General features: G+C 35.0%; 3 protein-coding genes across 3 annotated transcripts; 2 read left to right on the top strand and 1 right to left on the bottom strand.

The window, feature by feature from the left end:
• Positions 1–604: 604 nt before the first annotated feature.
• Positions 605–2,389, top strand: LOC111432244. Its single transcript, XM_023069109.1, has 3 exons — positions 605–726; positions 1,839–1,979; positions 2,050–2,389. Exons 1-3 carry the CDS (start codon positions 692–694, stop codon positions 2,228–2,230), a joined length of 357 nt encoding a protein of 118 aa, XP_022924877.1. The 5' UTR covers positions 605–691; the 3' UTR covers positions 2,231–2,389.
• A 5,397-nt stretch (positions 2,390–7,786) lies between these two features.
• Positions 7,787–9,192, bottom strand: LOC111431922 (suppressor protein SRP40-like). Its single transcript, XM_023068679.1, has one exon. The coding sequence runs from the start codon at positions 9,001–9,003 to the stop codon at positions 8,311–8,313; it is 693 nt and encodes a 230-aa protein (XP_022924447.1). The 5' UTR covers positions 9,004–9,192; the 3' UTR covers positions 7,787–8,310.
• A 6,411-nt stretch (positions 9,193–15,603) lies between these two features.
• Positions 15,604–17,765, top strand: LOC111431990. The gene is made up of 4 exons (XM_023068805.1): positions 15,604–15,851; positions 16,339–16,536; positions 16,640–16,855; positions 17,107–17,765. Exons 1-4 carry the CDS (start codon positions 15,849–15,851, stop codon positions 17,362–17,364), a joined length of 675 nt encoding a protein of 224 aa, XP_022924573.1. The 5' UTR covers positions 15,604–15,848; the 3' UTR covers positions 17,365–17,765.
• Positions 17,766–23,038: the final 5,273 nt, after the last annotated feature.

Genomic DNA, 23,038 nt, shown 5'->3' with positions numbered 1-23,038 from the left:
TACTCAACTAGTTATATAGAGTCGAACACACGAATATATATATATATATATATATATATATATATATATAATTAATCAATTAATTAATTGGTCAGGAGACACCTTAATCAAGAGAGCCCAAAAGTTGTGCTTGAAACGGCTCTGTTCCATAATAAAACAAAACCACTTTAAACTCATAATGTTTCAAATATTCTATATTATTTTAAGGGACGGTTCGAAAATGGGTCGTTTCGATTCGCTCCCCTAATCTTCTTAGACTCCTTTCTCCGAATGAAATATAACAATGTTCGAGCTCCTGCTTTGTTTGCGTTCTTCACCGACACTTGTCAGAGTTGTCTCACTTACTCCACTCCTAAGATAAGGAGTCTTCTGTGTTAAAAATTTTTCGGAAATAAATCGCATATGTTGGTTGGGAATTGCTCGAGAATTCAAGCCTAATTATTATTATGATAAAATCATTCTCAATGATCATTCTAGACCACTGAAAGTGCAGCCAAGAAGATGAGAATGATTAAATATCATATAGTAGAATGACCTATTTGTCCTCAACAAAAACAAAGTCCAGGAAAGACACCTTGGTTATTTTAGTCTTTTCATAATCCATCTAGAATATTCCACTTGGTATGAATATAAATAAGGGTTGAGCGCTTTTCCATTGACACAAAGAAGGCTTAAAAATTGCAGAGAGAAAATGGAGAGTGAGGCAAAAGCCGTTCAATCTCTCAGGTTTTTCTTCCCATTTCTTTCTTTTTTATATGCTTTGATCTTATTTTTTATTGTTTGTTTAAGTTTATTTTGTTTATTGGTTAAATATAATTATAAATAATATGATCGAATCATTCTTAATAAGTTAATGCTCAAGATTTCGTGATTCTTAACAACCTAATGCTCCAGATTCCGATTAAGATTTGGAATGGTAGATTTAAGATATTTTGTCCCTGGTTTACATATTTTCTCAATATAAAATTGTTTCGAGTAAAGTTGTAACAACTAAGTGCCTCCACTTTGATTCGTTACGTCGTCATCGGTCTCACAGTTTTTTTTTGTTAGGAAGAGGTTTTTACACCCTTGAATGTTTCATTCTCCTCTCCAATCGATATGAGATCTCGCAATTCACTCCGGCCAGCCCTAGCTGGCACACCGCTTGGTGTCTGATTCTGACACGAAGGTTTTCATACCCTTGCAAGAAATGTTTCATTCTACTCTTCATCCAACCGATGTGGGATCTCACAATCCACCCCTCTTGTGGGCCAGCGTCCTCGCTGGCACACCGCTCGGTGTCAGGCTCTGGCATGAGGTTTCCACACCCATGTAAGGAATGATTCGTTTTCCTCTCTAATCGGATCTCACAATCTACTCCCTTTGGGGGCCAGGGCTCTCGTTGGCACACCACTCGGTGTCTAGCTCTGATACAAAGACACACCCATGTAAGGAATGTTTCGTTATCCTCTCTAATCGATGTAGGATCTCATAATTATAATCCACCCCCTTTGGGTGCCAGTGTTCTCGCTGGCACACCGCTCGTTGTCGGGCTCTAATATCATTTGTAACATCCCAAACCCTTGATATTATCAGCTTTAGCCCGTTAGATATCACCGTCAGCCTCACGATTTTAAAACACGTTTGTTAGGGAGATGTTTCCAAACCCTTATAAGAAATGCTTCATTCTCCTCTTAGAATCTCACAAAAGTACACTTAAGTTGGAAAAAAACACACTTTAAATTCTTATAAACATTTCTCATATAGACGTAGTCTTAGTCGACTTACGTACTCGTACCAATCGACTATCACAACCATCGACCTTCAAATTGATATTCTATTTCTTAATGTTCAAGTAGTGTGGGGAGTGGAGAAAAGGGAGTGCTTGGGAAGGCATATTGCAAATGTGGGGAAGGTTGGAAATGCGAGATCAAAAGAACTCAAGGCCCTGATGCAGGGAAGACCTTTGTCAATTGTGGCAACAACTGCGTCTGCATAATGTAAGTATCATGAACCATTACAACAAAGTTCGTGTGGGTACTCTTTTTATATGAACATGATATCATGCAGCGAAGGGACAGCCGAAGGAGCAGTCAAGTTGCAGCAATTGGCCGGCGAGGGCGGCTTTGAAGGAGCCTCTTGCGAGTGTGGAGAAGGTTGGAGCTGCACCATTTCCAAGATTGAAGGCCCTCAAGACACCAAGTCCTTTGCTAAATGTGCTGGTGATTGTTCTTGCATCACTGTTGCTTGATCGTGTCTTTATTCTCTCGTATATGTTTCAAACTAGACCGACTTTCTTCATTTGGGTTTGTGTCTGTTTAATTGTTGTTCATGTAAACATATTCTCGTGTATGAAAGTTAATGACCGAAAATAAGATCTACTCGTAAAGACATTTTTAGTAGTTCAAAATTTCGAGTTTGATTTTTTTTATTTTATTAACATGTAGAGATGATCAAGATTACTCTACCAGATAACTTGAATGATTCTAAGCACAACAAACTCACTAATACGTCGCTTTCATTTTAATACAACAAATCATTTATAGCCTGAAAATAAATTTATAATAACTTATGGTCAATGTCCTATCGTAATTAATTGTAATTAAAATTTTACTTTATTAAAAAAATTAAAAAATACTCGTGCTAATAAGAATTTTAAAAATAGTGTTAACAATTTTTTTTTATAATTAATATATAATCGAAAGTTGAGACGTATTTTTGAAACGTGGTATAAAAAAATTAAGAATATATTTAGACTTTTTTTAGTTTAAAAATATTATTGAAACATAATGTTCATAAAATACGAAAATTAAATGATAGTTTTATTAATTTAGTTGAAAAATAAATAAATAATAATAATAATAATAAAAAAGTGGAAGAAGGGAAGAAAAAATAAAAGGCGTTTCTTTGGGCCACAAACAAACGTCCAAAGAAAAAAAATTGTGTTAGCCCACAATTTCTTGTATATATAATATTTTTTTTAATTATTATTTTTTAAATCATATTTATATTATAATATATATTACAATAATAGATAAAATCGCATAAAGTTCAAATAATAGGAAATATTTATCAATATTTTTAAATTTTTCAAAAGTAATGTAACGCTTTGTTGGATTGTAATCCTATTTTCGATTCGACGAAAAAAATGTCAACTAGAAAATCAAACTTGATTTTTTATTTTTCGAAATCCAGCCCGACCCAAACCGAAAAGAATCTAACTAAACTGATGTTTATAGTTTGGGTTAAGTAGCCTAGATTGGTCGAATTATCGAGTCATATGAACATCTATAGTTAAAATAACATTTTATTTTGGTCCATCCTCTTATTTTGGCCCGTTACGGATCGTCGTTAGCCTCACGGTTTAACAACGCGTTTGCAAGGGAGAGGTTTCCACACCGCTAGCAAATATTGTTCGCTTTAGTCCGTTACGGATCGTCGTTAGCCTCACGGTTTACAACTCGTCTGCTAGGGAGAGGTTTCCACACTCTTACAAGGAACGTTTTGATCCCCTCTCCAACCAATGTGGGATCTCACAATTCACCCCCTTGAGGGCCCAACGTTTTCACTGACACATTGCCTAGTGTCCGGCTCGAATACCATTTGTAACGACCCCAGCCTACCACTAGTAGATACTATCCACTTTTGTCTTGTTACATATCATCATCAGCTTCACAGTTTAACAACATGTTTGCTAGGAAGATGTTTTCACAGTCGTTCCCTATAATTTTATTAATACTTAATAGTTTATGTATTTATTTTTATAATAATTATTATAAAATTCTTTAAGAATAAGGAGAGAGAAAACAACACAAACAAAAAAACAAGTCCAAGTAAAAAAGTTGTTTACGTGTAAAACTTATGAAGTACTCTATTGCCACGTCTGCAAAACTTTTCTTTTAATGATTTATATATTTTTTAAAAAAGTAAAATATGTTTAATAAATTTTTAACTTTTAAATTTTACGTCAAGTATTTTAATTTTGAAAAAAATATAAAATAAAATTTTAAAAATTTTATGTAAAAAAAACTCATTAAACATAAATCTAATTTTATAATTGATGCATTAATTAATGATTAAAAATTAAAAATGAAATATATATATATATATATATAGTTCTTAAAAGGGGCGTGTGCGAGTAATGCGTATGTCTGTCGCCGAGGAGAAAATGAATGTTCCCACGAAAATTAATTTTATTAAAAATAGGAAGCGAAAAGACATTTTTGCCCTTGCTCCTCAAAAAAAAAAAAAAAAAGAGAAGGAAAAAGGGGGAGATTGTCACGTGTAAGGTGGGGCCCATCTCCCACATGGTCTGTTCCCTCTTCTGTGGACCCCACTTCTCCTCCCCCCTTCATCCACCGCTTTCCCCCGGTAACCCCTGGGGCTGGGCTTTGGATATTCATCCACTACTATACACGTGTTCACTAGATCTGTGGGCTCCACCAATCACTACTTAAAAAATTCTTTTACTTTTTTTTTTTTTTTTTTCCTTCTTGCAACTTAAAATAACAATAATAAAACCAATACCATACTTTTAAGGTAATTTATCTCGTTGAACCTGTAGACGATACCATTCTTTTACAAGATAGCAGTGCATAACATTCGTCGATGCTGGTGCTTTTGGTAACACGTGAGAAGCTGAAAGCTGTTGCACGACCTCTAGAGCGACTATCTTAGCCGTGGGATCGACCTCGCCTAAGAAGAGTTCACATAAGGGTGAAGGCAAAACTCGAAAGGAATTTACTTACTTTTTCTATTTCTTCTTGACAAAGAAGCTACGGGACCAATTTAAGAACTAAATTGTTAATTTAAACCAAAATTCTTTCGAAGCAAGACATAAGAAGTAAGAAATATGTTCTCGAGATGAGTGTGATACTTGTCACTCTAGCTCCATTGCTTAAGTCAGCAGACAAAGATCCGTAACAAAAATGTTTTTTTTATTTTATTTTATTTTAATAATGGAACATAGAAATAGAAAAAAAAGGGAAAAAAAAAACATAAAATGGAGACAAGAAGGTTAGAACAGGGAAGTTCTCTGTACTGTCTGCTCCATGCATTGCACCCGACAAATATTCCATCTTCATACTTCAAATAAACGTTTCCAAATTATAAATACACAAACAAATGAATAATAATAATAATGGACCATAATTATTATTTTTCACATGGGTTTGTGTTCTTATATTTGTATTTGATAACGTGTTTCTAAGTACGAGTTCGGTTTGGTCTCTATAGTGATTAACGAAGGTTAGCAATTATGATTTAATGCAGTATGAGTTAACGTTCAACATAAGGTATGTATGATACATTTTGAAAGCGTTATTGGAAGTACTAAGATTCCACATCAGTCGGAGATAGAAATGAATCATTCCTTATAAGGGTCTGGAAACATCTTCATAGTAGATGCGTTTTAAAATTATGAGACTGATAATGATACATAACGGGTCAAAACAGACAATATCTACTAGCATTTGGCTTGTACTATTATAAATAATATCAGACCCAGCCAGCGAGGACACTAAGTCCCTAAAGGAGGAATCATTTATGAAAATCTCTAGACCTAGACACCGGACACAGGGTGTTGTGTGTCACGGTCATGCTCGTCCAAGGCGTGTTGCCCATAGCCGCATGCCCATGACAAGCCCGACCCTTTATGTCTTTTCATATTCTAGTGTTTTACTTTTGTATTTCTAGGAAGTATGACGTTTCAGAAATATCATGTTTAGGCCTGTCAGACATGAAATGTCTCAGAATGTACTATAGGGGGATACGACTAGTTGTCAACTTTTCCCTACCCAAGGTTATATACTGTAAGCCGTTGTTATTTCTCTCTTGCTTGTTTATATAACGTCTCTTTCAAAAATCTCTCTCTGCCCTCACTTTCTAAAACCTTCTCTTAAAATCGAGGCCAGAGACTCGAGCATACGTCGCTTGGTCCTAGGTGACGCAAGAACGAATTGGCTTAACTCACTTGTCGTTGGAAAGTGAGTGCCGCACAATCGCGAGTCCGCTGCCATTAAAAGTGCAATTGTGACACTGTGCCATCAAGGACACTAGGTCCCTAAAGGAGGAAACATTTATGAAAATCTCTCCCTAGTAGATCGAGTAGGTCCATTATTATTATTATTTTTTCATATTTAAAATGTGAAGCATGTGAATGTATATAACAAATTAGGTGTTGATTCAAAATAAAATTTCAAATTATTTTAAATAATGCTCTAATTATTATTGAAGAAATTGGGAACAATGGACTGTTCAAATCCTAAAAATGAAAAATAATATTTATTATTGTCTTAATATCTAATAATTATTTTTATTTGTTTCCTTTTGTTTCTATTTTGATTTTGTAATTGATAGGAACAATTATTAAATTCAACATCAATAATTAAAATAAAGAAAATCATTTTATTATTTAGATTCTATTTAACAAGAATCTAAACTGCTAGATTTTTTGTTCATTTATTTCATTTATTACTACATTTCTATCAAATAAAATGGGCTAAATTAATTATCCTTAAAATGTATATAAAATAATAATAAACTTTAAAAAATTTCATTAATATATTTAAAGAAAATTGAAAAAAAATAAATATACATTTTTTGAAAATATATATATAATGAAGGCAAAACTATGGTTTAAAATTATAATATAAAGTTGATCCATTCAACTAAAAAATTTTGATTTTCCAATATCAACAAAAATAAATAAATAAATAAATAAATAAACCCTCTAAAAAAATCAACAAGAAAATTAAAAAAAAAATAAAGAGAATAATGAAATTTATAATCTTTTTTCCTTAGCATTTGGCATCATATGTTAATAGTAATATGATGATTGATATAAAGATAACTCAATTATTCTTTTCCAAAAAAAAATATATAATAATAATCTAATCATCAATCAAGTCTATAGTTTTCACTTTTTATGAAAATAAAATTTATTTTTGCTTATTAAGATATCACTTATTAAATAAGATATTAAATATAATCATAAAGAATGATCATGACTTAAAATATCATATTTCTTGTTTTTTTTTATTATTTTAGAAACATTTCTAATATTAATAACCAATAAATGTTTCTCAATGGATTTTAAATTTAAAACAAGAAATAAATAAAAGTAAAGAAAAATAAGATTTTAAATTTATACCTACTCATGTGATTCAGCACGAACACACTCTCTACAATTAGTCGATCTGGGACTTTCATCATCGAACACCTCCCTTCGAACAAAGTACGCCTCCCTGTAATCGAGACTCGACTCCAGGCCTGGCTTCTTTTCTTTTGGAATCCTTTGTTCCACATTTGAGGATTTACCGATATATTGACACGACTAAGTTTAGGGCATGACTCTAATATCATGTTAGATGAACACGATTCTCCACAATGGTATGATATTGTCCACTTTCAAAAGCTCTCATGACTTTGCTTTGGGCTTCTCCAAAATATCTCCTACAATGGTATGATATTGTCCACTTTGAACATAAGCTCTCGTGGCTTTGCTATGGGCTTTTCCCAAAAGGTCTCATACCGAGAGTATTCTTTGATTATAAACCCTTCTTTGATTATAAATGGAGAGAGTATTATATCATTTCCTATGATCATTCCCTATATTATTTACTTTTCGCTTCGAAGAGTGAAAACTATCCCCCACTTAGAATTGGTCCAAGAAAAATCCTATTAGGCTATGAACAAATTTCAACCCTAAAATTTCAATAGTTAGGATTTAAAGCAGACAAAATGAGATTAAAACATAAATTTGAATGAAGTTGCAACCACAAATTGAAAAAAGTAGTAGGGCCAAAAATGAACCGGAAGAAGAAATAATGATGAGATATGAGGTAGCTAAAAGCCCCTTCTTCCAAAGATTCTTAAACTTACAAACACTTTCTTCCTCATTGCCCTAAATAAAGCGAGTTTGGCAAAATGTCACCAAATCAAATATAGTGATAATCTCCCATTTCAACCAAATAATGTCCCTATTTCTCCCAATTATTGCTTTTCTTTTCCCTTATCAGAATCAATCTCTCTAACATTCATCATATTCTTGGCCCCTCATCTATATTACAGACAATGACCAGAGATGAACATTCACAAATCTTGCACTAATAATTACACAAACTTCTTTTCGTTCACAGAATTCCAAGCGCCAAAAGGAAAAGAAAAGAAAAATGTAACAATATGCATATTCTTCAATTTCAACTACGACATCAGCTTCTGATTCTGCTTTGCTTTTTTTTTTTTTCTCTTTAAATATTGTCTTAGTTCTTCAGATTTTCAATTCGAAATTTGAAATTTGAAATTCGAAAATGAGACGAAAGCAATTGAGATTTAACCTCTGTGTAACGGAGACCGTTCCGTGAGAACGGCCTTTGAAATCTTCGATTGCCGAAAAGCTTTGATCGGACTCGGAAAGTACCACGTCTTAGCCTTCACTGGTGGCCGGACGAATCTCCCGCTAGAATCGGAAACCACAACTGATCTTGACCGGATCATCAACGTTCGTCTCATCGCCTCTTCAACTTCCGCTACCTCCTTCTCTCTCCGCCTGAATTCGATTTCCGCTGCTGTCTCGGTTCTTCCGCTGTCATGGCCGCTCCTCTTACTCCTCGACCTGAAAATCGACCAAAACGACGACGCTCTAGCACTATTACCAGACGACGAACAGTCTTCCGAATCTGAAACGAGTCGCGATCTCGATCGGAGAAACGGAATCGCAGCGAGAGAGCGAGAGCGGCGGAAGGCCGGCTCGCCGTCAATCAGATTCGAGAGACGGCCAACGGATCCGAGAGAGGTAACATCCGCGGAGGAGAAGCGAGAGAAAGAGGAGGAAGAAGAAGAAGAAGAAGAGGTAGTGGTGGTGGTGGTAGTTACACAACAGTTGCAAGGACGTACGTTGGCGCAGTCAGGGCAGAGAGTGAGGAGGCGGTCACGGAGGCAGAGAGGACATATTCCGATCCTCCGCCGTTTGGAAGGGTGTTTTAGACATTTCCATACGTCGTCTTCATCGCCATAGAACGCCATTTCTTCTCCTCTGTGATGAATTCGTGAAGCTTTTGTGTGCCGTCGCTTTTGAACTCTCTGGTTCTTTTAGTCTCTGATTTTCTTCTTTCCCTTTCGGAAACAAATAAATGGCTATAGAGAAGAGAGAGCCTGAAACTTTATAAAGCTTCGACATGTTAGTGGGGACAGCTTAACTAGGGTTTGTTTTCAACTAACTACAGTTAAGATCCTCGGTTTAGCCGTTGGACATTCTTCTTTCGTTCATGATTTTCGGTATTTAAACGTCGCCGTTTCGGCTTTCATTTAGATAAATTTGCTCAAATTTTTTTAAAATAATTTCTAATTTTATGGTAAAGTATGAAAAATATCTACTTTTTGTTTTAAAAAATATCTTTAATTAAGAAATTAAAAAAATTAAATTTTGTGTTTTTTATTTTTTATTTGTGCCCTTTTTCACCCTTAAAATTAATTATTATTCAAATATTTAACTTCAAGTAAATTTTTATTTTCACCTTGTAAAGAATAAAAAGATTACCATTTATTATTATTATTATTATTTTATTATAAAAAAAAAAGGAACAGTAAATTAAATATTAAAAAATCATCAATTGTCTCCTCTGTCTTTAATGTACATTATTCCTTTAAAGACAAGCAAGTTATAATTTATATATAATTATTTAAATAATAATTTATAAATAAATAAATAAATCATATAGTTACTGATGTTTTACTCCTCTAATAAACAAATACTGTTTGTCATATTTCTCTCAATTAACTTATATAAAAACAAAAAATTAATTAATTAATTAAAATATTACTTAAGAAACGAAACTACGTCGTATTATGAGTGGGAGTTAGAGTTGGAGGGAAAAAGAAGCGGGCAAGTGGAACTTAACAGACCGTAACGGAAGGAAACGGCTGGGCCCCACAAAAGGGTTTGGGCCGTCAAAAACGGATCGGACACTGACTCGGTGTCGGTCCGAGTCATACGACTCGGTCGATTCCTGATCTCTCGCACCCATATTTATTTATTTTATTAATTATCTAATTTTTCTGTTAACAACTAATTAATTAATTATAGTAAAACATGCGTTTTTGTTGACATAATCCTTAAAAGTTTCGAATATGTTTTTGTTTTTGTTCTACGACGTTACCAATAATTTTGTTTTTAGTGTATTTAATAGACATATTGCTTAAATTATGTGCATTTGTTGGAATTATTATTATAATGCTACGGGGAAATAAATACCTTGGAGGCCCGGGAGGATGAGCCGAGCCATACAAGTCAATTCTAAAAAGTCACCTAATATAGAGTTGCTCCGAGGTAAAACAAGCTTAACTATGAAGTTTCTATGATTGAGCTATTGAAAGGACGGTGCACCTTGTTGGTACAGATAGTAACTTTAATTTCTCTTAAGACTTTCTTAGTCATTTTATTCTCAGGATCGTTCTCGTTTGAATGTAGTCTCGGTTCATTCATGTACTACAAAGATTAGAGGTTTGAATGAATGTAAAAGTTGGTGTCAAGTCATTTCCTTTTTTATTTTGTCCGTACGATTCCTTTATGTAAAGACACTCGAGAAACAAACAAATCCAAGGGAGAAGAAGATAAAAGTAAGTCATAATTCAATTCTTATAAATATCTATCCAATGCTCGGAATTTTGCTAACTGTAGTGTTCATAGGCTTTGATGAGCTAGTGGTGATCGGGGTTTGTAGCGATGACACAAGATGAGATTTGCTTCTAGCCAAGTTTACGGTTTAGGGTTTTGGGTGTGATCCCGATCCGAGCCCTAACCTTTAGATCTCTCTTTTTTGTAGTTCGAGTTGATCGGTTAAAATTTCAAGGTGACTTTGAACTGGGAGTCATATAGGTAAATCCTCAGCAAAAAAGTCAAACGTTCAAATCTCCACCCCATGTAGTATAAACCTCGAGGTTAGAAAATGGCTTCAACTAGGCCCAATACATATGCATCGGCCCATTAACTTCATATGTTTTAAGGCCCATAACAAAAGCCCACAATCTATTCTTTGACCAAGTCAACCCTCTCCTTATAACTTTTAAAGCTCAAATTTTCCTTAGAGGAGCCCAACATGTCTAACAAACTTACAAAGACTTAATTAAAAAATTACCTTATTGAATTAAATTGAAATTAATTTTTTAAATATTTAAATAAATTTATCTTAAAACAATCATCATTAGGTCCTAAATTTTGTGGACCGTCGGATCGGATCCAGATCATGATCTGATCTCCATTATGTGTTACCATATATCTATCGACCCGATGAACTAGCTTCGAGATTTTAGAAAAATAAATAATTTTTTTTTTATACTTTCTAACATTAAACCACATTATAACTAAATATTATATTTTCATAGTAAATTAAGTATGAATGTAGATTTTTTTAAAAATGATAATAATAAATTAAATAATAATCCCATTTTTAATAATTTGATACAAAAATTTAATAGAGCAGATCGAGATATGCCTGTGACCATAAGTAATACTTTTAAAGCTCATGATATTGTTTTGTTATGCAATTCAAATATCATATTTAACGTGCAGAGGATAAGACATCAATTATCATTACAAACATCGATGTTTCTAAAACAACTCAAACCCATCGCTAACAGATATTGTCTGTTTTGGTCAATTATGTGTCACCGTCAGCTTCACGATTTTAAAACGCGTTTCTTCATGATGTTTTGTTCCCCACTCCAACTAATGTGGGATCTCACAGCTTCGAGCTTTGATTCTCGATTATAGGTAAAAAGATAACTTTATGTATATATATATATGGAAGTGGGCATTTATAAACTAAGAGATAATGTAAATGTAAGCATGTCGCTATCCATTCCATTCTCAACCACTTCATTTCCATGTTCTAGAACGTTCTAGATCCAATGTTTTAATCCCGAGCTCCTACGTAAAGATGATTGTTTTAGTCTCCAAGTAAAGCGCGTTTAACTATAAAAATTTTATGCTTGAGCCTCGAGTCACGTTTGAGAGAAATGTTTTGAAAAATGTGAGTGAGGAAATACGTTGAAAACAAGGTTATAAGCTAAAAGTGATTAGGCAACAACAACGACTTTGATAGCATATAACTCCGGTAGGAAGAAGGGACGACTAGTCATATCCCCCTACAGTACATTTTAGATCATTTTTAGTCATGGTGGGTGTAGACATAATATTGGTGACCGAACATACTATATGCATACCTTTGGGCTTTCCCTTTTGGGCTTACGTCTGCTAGGGGAAGGTTTCCACTCCCTTATAAATGGTGTTTTTGTTCTCCTCTCCAACTAATGTGGGACATCACAATCCACCCCCCTCAGGGCCCAGCGTCCACGCTCGCACTTGTTCCTTTCTCCAATTCGATGTGAGACCCCCACCAAATCCACCCCCTTTGGAGCCTAGCGTCTTTACTGGCACACAGCCTCGTGTTTATCCCCCTTTGGGGAACAGTGAGAAAGCTGACACATCGTCCGGTGTCTGGCTCTGATATCATTTGTAACGGCCCAGATCCACCGCTAGCAGATATTGTCTTCTTTGGGCTTTCCCTTTCGAGCTTCCCCTCAAGGCTTTAAAACGCTGCTAAGAGAAGGTTTCCACACCCTTATAAAGGGTGATTTGTTATCATCCCTAACCAATATGAAACATTACAATCCACCCCCCTCCGAGGCCCCAGTGTCCTCGCTAGGCACTCATTCCTTTTTTCAATCGATGTGGGACCACCACTAAATTCACCCTCTTTGGGGCCCACGTCCTTACTGGCACACTGCCTCGTGTCTACCCCCCTTCGGGGAACAGCGAGAAGGCTAGCACATCATCCAGTGTCTGGCTCTGATACCATTTGTAACGGCTCAGATCCACCGCTAACAAATATTGAATGTGGCATTGGTTGGGGAGGAGAACAAAAGCACCATTTACAAGGGAGTGGAAAGCTTCCCCTAGCATACGCGTTTTAAAGCTTTGAGGGGAAGCCTGAAAAGAAAAGCCCAAAGAAAACAATATTTGCTAGCGGTGGATCTGGATCGTTACAAATACACTCTCGTATTAGCACAATATAAAATAATAAATGGCTATACAAGATGAAAGTATATAAAAAGAGGTTGGAACGTGCATACGACTATGGACAACACGTCCTATTACAAACATCACCGAGACATCCAACATGCGGCCATAGACAACACATCTTCGACAAACATGACCGTGACACTTGGCAACAAGTAGGAACTTGAAAAGGAAAATAGTAGAAGTGGTGGAGCCAAAGAATGAAAAAGCGTGGAAAATGCAACCAAAATATAAACACAAAGAGGTGGTTGAAGGTCAAGGGCGGTGTGCCAGTGCCATGGCCATTGCCCGCTCAATTCAAAGCCACTTCAACTCTTTTTACTCGTTCATCCATTTATTTGGACTCGTAACCGAGATCTTTACTCGGATGTATTGAGAATATTTAGTCTTCCATTACGGTTTACCATATATATCATATTTCACCCTTGATCATAGCTTAATACCATACATCCCAAGATCTTTCCATTTCCAAATATAGGGGCTTGATTCGAGATCCATATACTCTAGCTCTTCAAAGCTTAGCTCGTTTATGGGATTTTCCGACAATCATTTCAAATCACACACATACAGACTCTTCAATCGAAATTATTCCAATTTCATAACACATAGTTCACTATTAATAATTAGTTAACAATTTTTTAATAGTCATCGTATACCATCGGATGACTCTCGTGCCGACCAAATTAATTAATTAATTAATTAAATGGAAGGAAAAATAATTGATATGTTGTTTAAATAAATATTGCCTGCCCCACCTGAAACCAGAATGGGGTAAAATACTAAACCATGGTTTCATGTCTGTCCAAAAGTCAACTCAACTCCCAACTATGGACGTCACTTACATACATACATACATATACATATACATATACATATACATATACATACACATACACACATATATATTCTTTAATATAATAATAATAATAAATATATCTCACTAATTTTAATATTTGAACCACAATTACGTGCATGATTTTAGCTGTCATGAATCGAGATCATATCTGAGTCTCAAAAGGTTATATCTTCATTTTTCAACTGGTCGACCGTATGAACTTCAAACTTCATTGTGCTTAGTTTAGAGCAATTTTACGTTAGGTGACTTTTCGAGAGCTTATTTAGGAAACACGTGAGTCAAGACAATGTTGAAAGAACTCGTGATGGTCTATATATATATATATATATTTTGTAACATCGTTTAAATCTAACTCGACCCGATAAATTAAAACCATGTAGAGATATTTATTGGATTATTGGGCAATTTTTAGCTATATTTTTTGAATTTTTATAATTTAATATGTCTTTATTTCCAAAATAAACTAAATCCAAACATGATATGATATAGGCACCAACTTTATTATAAATTTGCCTAAGCCTTGGCCTACAACATATGTTATGTATTGGTTCGATTAGGTAGCCAAATTTAAGTCGTCATTTCTAAACGACGAATATTTAAAGTTTCGGGTATGTTATTTAGCATTTTCTTATTAAAAGAAATTAGTTGTCCAAATACCCTAAGTTGTAATCGGACGTTTTTTAGTAAAGGTGTCGATAAGTTAGGTTTAGGGAACGACATATTTTGGACCCGATGTTTGAGTTTGTAAATAAAATAATCTTACCATGGAGATCAATCATACTCAAACGTCAAACCTGACCATTTGGCACTTGATGGTTCGACATTCTCTTATATCCCTGAAACACCGCATCACCTACTTATCTGTAACAATCCACCCTTGTGGGGGTCAAGTGTTCTCGCTGGCACACCGTCCAACGCTGTCCGCTTTGGCACGTTGCATATTGTTGTTAGCCTTGTAATTTTAAAATGCGTCTACTAGAGAGAGGTTTCCACACCCTTATAAGGAATATTTCGTGCTCCTCTCCGATGTGGGATCTCACACTATCTCCACAAACCAACACGAGGCAAGCATCATTACCATACTCCCTAATCGCAATCGCATGAAGGGAACACACACACACATACATATATATATATATATAATAAAATAAAATAAAATAAATAAATGAGTGAGAAAATTTTCCTTCCACGCTCTTCTATTCTTCGTCCTATTAGAAGCGGGTCCCATAGTGAAAATGAACATCTCTACAGGTCGTGACGTTTTTCTAAGTCAATTTAAGAAACGCGATATTTAAATTTCGATCAAATTTCTGTTGCCTTGCTCAACAATTTTGTTAACCATGGCAAATTATTAAAGAAATAAATATAATAAATATAATATTTTTTAATGATATATTTAATTAAAGTTTGAAACCAATGCGTGGAAAAACAAAATAAATCCAATAAAATATTGTGGGAATCAATATTAATTTAGTAATTAATTAATTAATTAATTAAAGTGTGAAATTACGACTAAACCAAAGCAAAGGGGGGAAGGCCTTGAAAACGAAAGCGAAGGCATGAGTAAGGTCCCTTGAACCCAACGCAGACCTTCTCAGGTTCGGCTTCGGAGCTTGCTTCGGTGTTTGCTTGAAGCTTGGGGGAAGATAAGAACGACCCCTTTCTCTCTCTAGTTTCTCTCTCTAACGCCATCTACCACTCTCTACAAGAACCCATTCTCTCCCTCACCGCCTCCACTCTTCTAAAAGCTAAATCCCTCTCTCTCCTCTTTTTCTCTCTCTAAAACCAGGCTTAAACTCTCTGTTTATCTCTGATTTTGGTTTTGGATTGCTGTGGTTTAGACTGGGTTTTCGTTCTTTTTTGATTAATTTCAAACTGGCGATCGAAAATCACGAGACGACTGTTCGTGAAATCAAGCCCAAGAACAGAAGAATCATGGTATTAAGCTTCTTGTTCTTCATTTTAATTTCCTGCATTCTGTTCTTTGCTCATCTGGGTTTTGATTCTTGCTCTGTTTTCTCTTCTGGGTTTGCCTTCTTTTTGGATTTCTCCATATGGGGATGGATGCCTTGTTCTTCGATGTTCTTATCTGGGTTTTGATTTTCTAGTTTCACTTTCCCGCATTCAGTTTTTTCTCATCTGGGTTTTGCTTTTCAATCGATTTTTCCATCTGGGTTTTGGTTTTCCTCTGTTTTTTCTTCTTATTATGTCTGTTCTTCGTTATTTCCATCTCGGTTTTCATTATTTTCCGATTCTTTCATTAGGGTATTGCTTTTTTCCCCATTTGGGTAATGATTTTTGTTCGTTTTCCCATTAGGGTTATGATTCTTTTTCGATTTTCTCATCTGGGTCTTTCTTATTTTTTGATTTCCTCTCCTCTCCTCTCTGTTCTTGACATTGTTCTTGATGGATTTGATATCAACAGGGTGCTGGAGGCCCCGACGTTGAAGACAACCGCTGGCCGCCATGGCTAAAACCCCTTTTAAGAGAGAGCTTCTTCGTTCAATGCAAACACCACATCGATTCCCACAAAAGCGAATGCAATATGTACTGTTTAGATTGTATGAACGGCGCTCTCTGTTCTCTTTGCTTGAACCATCACAAGGATCATCGCGCTATACAGGTATCTCAAAATCGATATCCATTTCTCAAAACCTAACTCCAAAACCCCCAAAATCGATATCCATTTAGTCTTCTAATCGATTATGGGTTGATTTTCATTACAGATTCGAAGATCTTCGTACCACGATGTTATCAGAGTTTCTGAGATTCAAAAGGTTCTTGACATTTCTGGCGTTCAAACTTACATTATCAATAGCGCTAGAGTTGTGTTCTTGAATGAACGACCTCAGCCGCGGCCTGGTAAAGGCGTTACGAACACTTGTGAAGTCTGTGAACGTAGCCTGCTTGATTCGTTTCGATTCTGCTCTCTTGGTTGTAAGGTATTTGCTGCGTTGTTTTCTCTTGAAATTTTCCGTTTGGTTTCCGGGAAAATTGGTGAGAAAATTGGTGGGAAAATGGAGCAAAACCCAAATGGGAATCCGTGTCATCAATGTGTGTTAATTGGTTGAATTCAAACCAGTGGAGAGTCGACTTTTTCTTCCACTTGCTTAATTTTCTCGCCAACCAAACAAGTCACAAACGTTGAAAAAGAGTTAACCTAATTTTCGATTGGTTGTGTTCGTTCTCGTAGATCGTAGGCACGTCAAGGAGCTCCCAAAAGAAGAGGGTGACGATAACGGCTGCAGCCTCGGACTCGGAGGAATCCTACAGTAGCAGCAACCATAGGCAGAGCAACAGCAGCAACAACAGCAACAACAATGATATCAATAGGGTTCAGAGTTTTAGTCCATCGACGCCGCCTCCAACATCAGTGAATTATAGAACTGCGAAGCGGAGGAAGGGGATTCCACATCGAGCTCCGATGGGAAGTCTTATTATACAATATTAGTATTATATTTACTCTTTAATTATCATAAAAGCCTCGTGAAATGTAATGTAATGTAATTTCCACGATGATCTTTGCCTCCAACGCCTCGAGCCTTTGTGAAAGAGGCCAGTGTTAGGAGGCTTTACCTTCTAGCTTTGTAAATACAAGCATAGATGTGGGGGAAAAAGAAAATAATGTAAGGCAAATGTGTAAAATGGTGAAGGTTAGAGGACTAAAAGGAAAAATAAGTGGGTAGGTTTGAGTAATTATATAAATTAGGTTGGACTAATCGTCAATTATACTAAGTTTTGGGTCTTAGTTGTAAATAATGTGTGGGTTTTTTTTTTTTTTTTTAATTGCACTGAAAATACAATGTAATCCTTGGAATAATGAAATTTAGGAATGATGTTTATATGTGTCTATTAAAATAAAATATATTATATTATTCTAATATTGTATTTATTATCTTAATTTCATTTTATCTGTGGGTTTATATTATTTTTTTAATTATTAAAAAATTATATTTATTCATAATATATATTATATTAATAACTATAACCAAAGATTATTAAATATTTTTTAAAATACTCATATCAATATATTAATACATGTAATCTACCTATTAAAAAAATAAAAGAATAATATAATAATTTGGGCAAAAAAAAAGAAATAGATAAAAGATGGAGGGGGTGAGTGTAAAAAGGGAAAAGTGGGAGGGTGTAGTTGAAATTGAAAAGAAATTTCCGCGAAGGGCTTTGACTATTAAAATACAAAAATCTCATCCAAGTGGAGGGCGGCGGTCAAGTGCGTGGTGGATGTCAGACTGACACGTGTCAGTTTCATATTGGACGGAAGCCATTAAGTGGAAAAAATTGGGGAATGGGGTTCTCTATGTGGGTCCCACTTTGAGTGTTTCCGTGTGCATCTCACGTGGGCCTTCTCAACCTACGATGATCGGCGATTTTTTTATTTATTATTTATTTATTTTTTTTCTCTTTTTTCTTTTTTCTTTTCGTATTCATTTCATTTCCCCTTTTTTGTTTTGCCTTTTCTTTTCCACCTTTCCACTTGCGTTTTTCCTTTTTACTTTTTTAATCCCATTTTCGTTAATTTATTATTATTATTATTATTATTATTATTTAGAGAAAGTATTACAATATTTATAATTTATTTTTTACTATTCGGATTAATTACGTGTCACAATTGCACATAGAAAGATAGCGATTATGCGGCACTTGCTCTAACCCAACGAACAAATGATAAGTGCCAACAATGCTGGATTTGCAAAGCTAGAGATCCTTCTAGTATCCTTGCAAACTTTCATAAATAAAACTAACTTAACGAATTGATTCCAACCGCAAATTAGAAGGATGAATAACTCTTAGATCGAACTTAAAATCTATAATGGTCACTCTTAGATACCAATACGACTCACTCTAGAATTAGCTTGATTATGACTAATCCAATGATTCAATTTTAACATCAAACCTAAAGCAAGGTTTGAAAGAAACATAACACCTAAGGGTTTCAAACACAAGGTTTTTGTGTTCCACTGTAGTTCAACTACCAATTACAAACTACCAATAAAAGCTAGTAAATACAAATGGAAGGAAGTAAGACATATTTGTCTTCAAATCACTCTCCAATGTCAAGTAATATCTTATTGCTGCTAAATTCTTTTCTTGATTTGATACTTGAATCTTATTTACATTGCTTCTTGTAATTGCTCCTTTCGATACATGCAATTGTTGAGTGGTTATATTCATAACAACAAGTCAGTCGTGAGAAACTCGAGCTTCGAAGACAACGTGAGCGTATGTTCAACCTCGAGTCACGTTTGAGAAAAATATTTTGAGCGAGTAAATACGTTGAAAATAATTTGAAAGAAAACAATATTATAAGCAAAAAACTATTAGTTAACATCAGCAGCTTTGAGGCGTTTTAGTCGTGACGGGTGTAGATATGATTTTGGTAAACAGTCATACACCCTCGTATTGACACGACATGAAATAATAAAGACCTATCTTAGATGAAAACATGTAAAAAGGAGTTTGGAATGGGCATGCAGTCATGGACAAGCATGACCTGGAGCTGTATGTCCGGGACGTCCAATGTATAACTATAGACAACATGTATTGGACAAGCATGACCATGACACACAATAGTTAATCTTGTCTCGTACTCTCAATAATTTTTAACGACCACGTATTTAATATTGGAATTTTTTTTTATGAAATTATTATTTTGTTTTGTATTTATTTTTCGTTTTGACTTTTAAAGTCACCGAATGGTTATAGTCTCGTCTAGTTATTTTATAGAAACTTTAATGTAAACTTTTTTCATTTGACAAAATGTTCATATAGTTGTTGGAATCAAATTCTCTTTTATAATTGAAGGAAGACTCCTTTCATACTCAAACAATTAATTCTCATATATTAAAAATTCACTTAATTTAAATAGCAAACCCGAGCCAACAAACGTAACTAAAACTTTGATATATAAATGACCGACCCCTAATAACCTAATACAATGTAGTATACACGGAAGAACTGTGAAGCGAACTGTGAAGCAACAAATCATATTGTAACAGCCTAAGCCCATCGTTGATAGATATTATCTGCTTTGGCCTGTATTGTCGTCAGCTTCATGTTTTTAAAACATGTTTTTTGGGGAGAGGTTTTCACACCCTTATGAGGAATGTTTTGTTCCTCCCTCCAATTGATGTGGGATCTCACAACTCACCCCCTACGGGGCCCATTGTTCTCGTTGGCACACCACCCAGTGACTGGCTTTGATAACATCTATAAGAGCTCAAATCCAACTGATGTGGGTTCTCACAATTCACCCCCTGGGGGCCCATCGTCCTCGTTGGCACACCGCCCAGTGACTGGCTTTGATAACATCTGTAACAGCTCAAGTCCAACTCATGTGGGATCTCACAACTCACCCCTGGGGGCACATCGCCCGGTGACTGGCTTTGATAACATCTATAACAGCTCAAGTCCAATTGATGTGGGATCTCACAACTCACCCTTTAGGGGCCCATCGTCCTTGTTGGCACACCACCCAGTGACGGGCTTTGATAACATCTGCAACAGCTCAAATCCAACTGATGTGGGATCTCACAACTCACCCTTGGGGGCCCATCGTCCTCGTTGGCACATCGCCCAGTGACTGACTTTGATAACATCTATAACAGCTCAAGTCCAATTGATGTGGGATCTCACAGCTCACCCTCTATGGGCCCATCGTCCTCGTTGGCACACCGCTCAGTGACTGGCTTTGATAACATCTGCAATAGCTCAAATCCAACTGATGTGGGATCTCACAACTCACTCCCTTGAAGCCCATCGTCCTCATTGGCACATCGCTCAGTGACTAGTTCAGATACTATTTGTAACAGCTCAAGCCTATCGCTAGAAGATATTATCAGTTTTGACCAGTTACCTAACGCCGTTAGCCTGTTAGGAAAAAGTTTCCACACCCTTATTATGAATGTTTCGTTCTCCTCTCCAACCAATGTAGGATCTCACACATATACGACATCAAAATTATTATTGCTGTCACGAAAAATTTGGATTTTTTTTTTTTTTTTTTGAGAAATGGAGAAAATAAAAATTAATTAAGGCCAAAATAAAAAGATAATCATCATTATCTTCGTCAAAAACTGCCAAGTTGTAGACAGCGACACATTGATCACGTGGCTTTTTTTTTAAATATCTTGATGAATAATTACCCCTTTTTTTTATTATTTTTATTCCTTTTCCTGGTGGGGAATGCCGACTTGGAAATAACACGTGGCAACAAGTCATTGGCTGTCGCTTTAATATAAATCTACTCCACTATAAGGCTTGAGTGGTCTCTATGATTTCATACTTATCAAATCCATGATGTGACATTTTTATTTTATTTTTTATTTCATCATCTTATTTTTAAATAATTAAATTAAATTAAAAAAAATAAGAGTTTGAAGTTAGAGGGACACTATATTAAAATATATAATTATATACATCACAATTAATAATAGAAAAAAAATATTAATTCCCAAAAATGAAAAGATTAATTAAAAAATAATATTTGTACTTGAATATTCTTTTTAATAATTTTTTTAAAAAAACACTGTTTATATGACAGTTTAAAGTCTATTATTGGTTAGTTAAGACATTAAAAAGCCTTAATTAATTTTCATATGAATATACATTACATGTTTACAATTATTTCGATATATAAGGGGTCACGCGCATAATTATTGGGTACGTTACACTATTTAATTTAATTAAAAACTTTAATATTTGTCAACTCGAACATAGTCCTATAATTAAGAGCACTGGACGTTCCAAAAATGGGGTAATATCGAGTCTGGTGAATTCAATAATAGACGGCTACTCGAAAGAAAATCCAATGTTTTTTTGGTCATGAATATCTGAATAGGACGAACCGCCTCGTTGTTTGCTGAATCGAATATGAAACTTCCAGCAGAAGGAGAAATTGTCGTCGGTCGAGATTACAATTACATTGGAAAACGACTTGTAACTCTTATTATGGCCAACTGATTCATTCGCTCATTCACCTCTCCCTTTCGAATGGCACTTGATAGACCAGCAAGACTCGCTTTGGCTTACTCCACTGAAAGGGTCTTAGGTATAGTTTAGAAACATAAAATAATGAATTGTTTGTTGGCGTTTAGGTCTATACGCAACGATTTCTACAACCGTCTAGGAAAGGGTTGTGTGCAACCGGACGAAGATCACCCTAAGGTCTCACACATGCAGATTGTGCTGATGCTACTGTATGAAACATTTTTTTATAACTGTGTGAAAACCCGTAACATCCCAAGCCCACTGATAGAAGATATTGTCCACTTTGGTCTGTTACATATCGCCATCAGCCTCAAAGTTTTAAGACATGTTTGTTAGGGAGAGGTTTCCACACCCTTATAAGAAATGTTTCGTTCTCCTCTCCAACCAATGTGAGATCTCACAATCCACCTCCGTTGAGGGCCTAGAATCCTCGTTGGCACACCGCTTAGTGTTTGGTTCTAATACCAATTGTAATGGCCCAAGCTCATCGCTAGCAAATATTGTCAGCCAAAACCTCTACCTAACAAACAACTTTTAAAACCATGAGGTCGACGACGATACGTAACGAGCTAAAACGAACAATATCTACTAGTGGTAGGCTTGGACTGTTACATATTTGATTCACCCGCTATTATTTGGTTTGATCAGGGTCATATACGGATTCAACTTGCTCAAATTAGCAATAATAATCGAAATAAAGTAGATCCCGAGAAAATAAAGAAATAAATTAAAATTAGGTAGGTTGCATTAATGAGAAGAATAAGACCTAAAATTATCAAAATTTAATGTCATTTTCAACTCATAACATAACTTCTTATATTTTTAATACTTCATTCAACTTTGCACATAACTTCTTAATTTACTAAACCCATATATATATATATATATATATATATATAATATTTTTTTATATTGACTTCTTTGTCCTTATATATTCTTCTCATTTTCATCAATTTTTTTCTTATTTATTAATAAATTAAATTAAATAATGCTAATTAATTAAATATTAGTTCGGGAGGATTACTAATCTATACACGAACTTCTTCTATCATTCTGTTGAGTACGTTCTAAACTTGATTGTTTGTTCGAGTAAATAAAGGGTAATTTTGTAATTA

The sequence above is a fragment of the Cucurbita moschata genome, unplaced genomic scaffold (genome assembly GCF_002738365.1).
Source record: "Cucurbita moschata cultivar Rifu unplaced genomic scaffold, Cmos_1.0 Cmo_Scf00001, whole genome shotgun sequence".
In the NCBI taxonomy this organism is placed as follows: domain Eukaryota; kingdom Viridiplantae; phylum Streptophyta; class Magnoliopsida; order Cucurbitales; family Cucurbitaceae; genus Cucurbita; species Cucurbita moschata.
The sequence above is the reverse complement of the archived record's forward strand: the minus strand, read 5'-3'. Positions and strand labels throughout refer to the sequence as shown.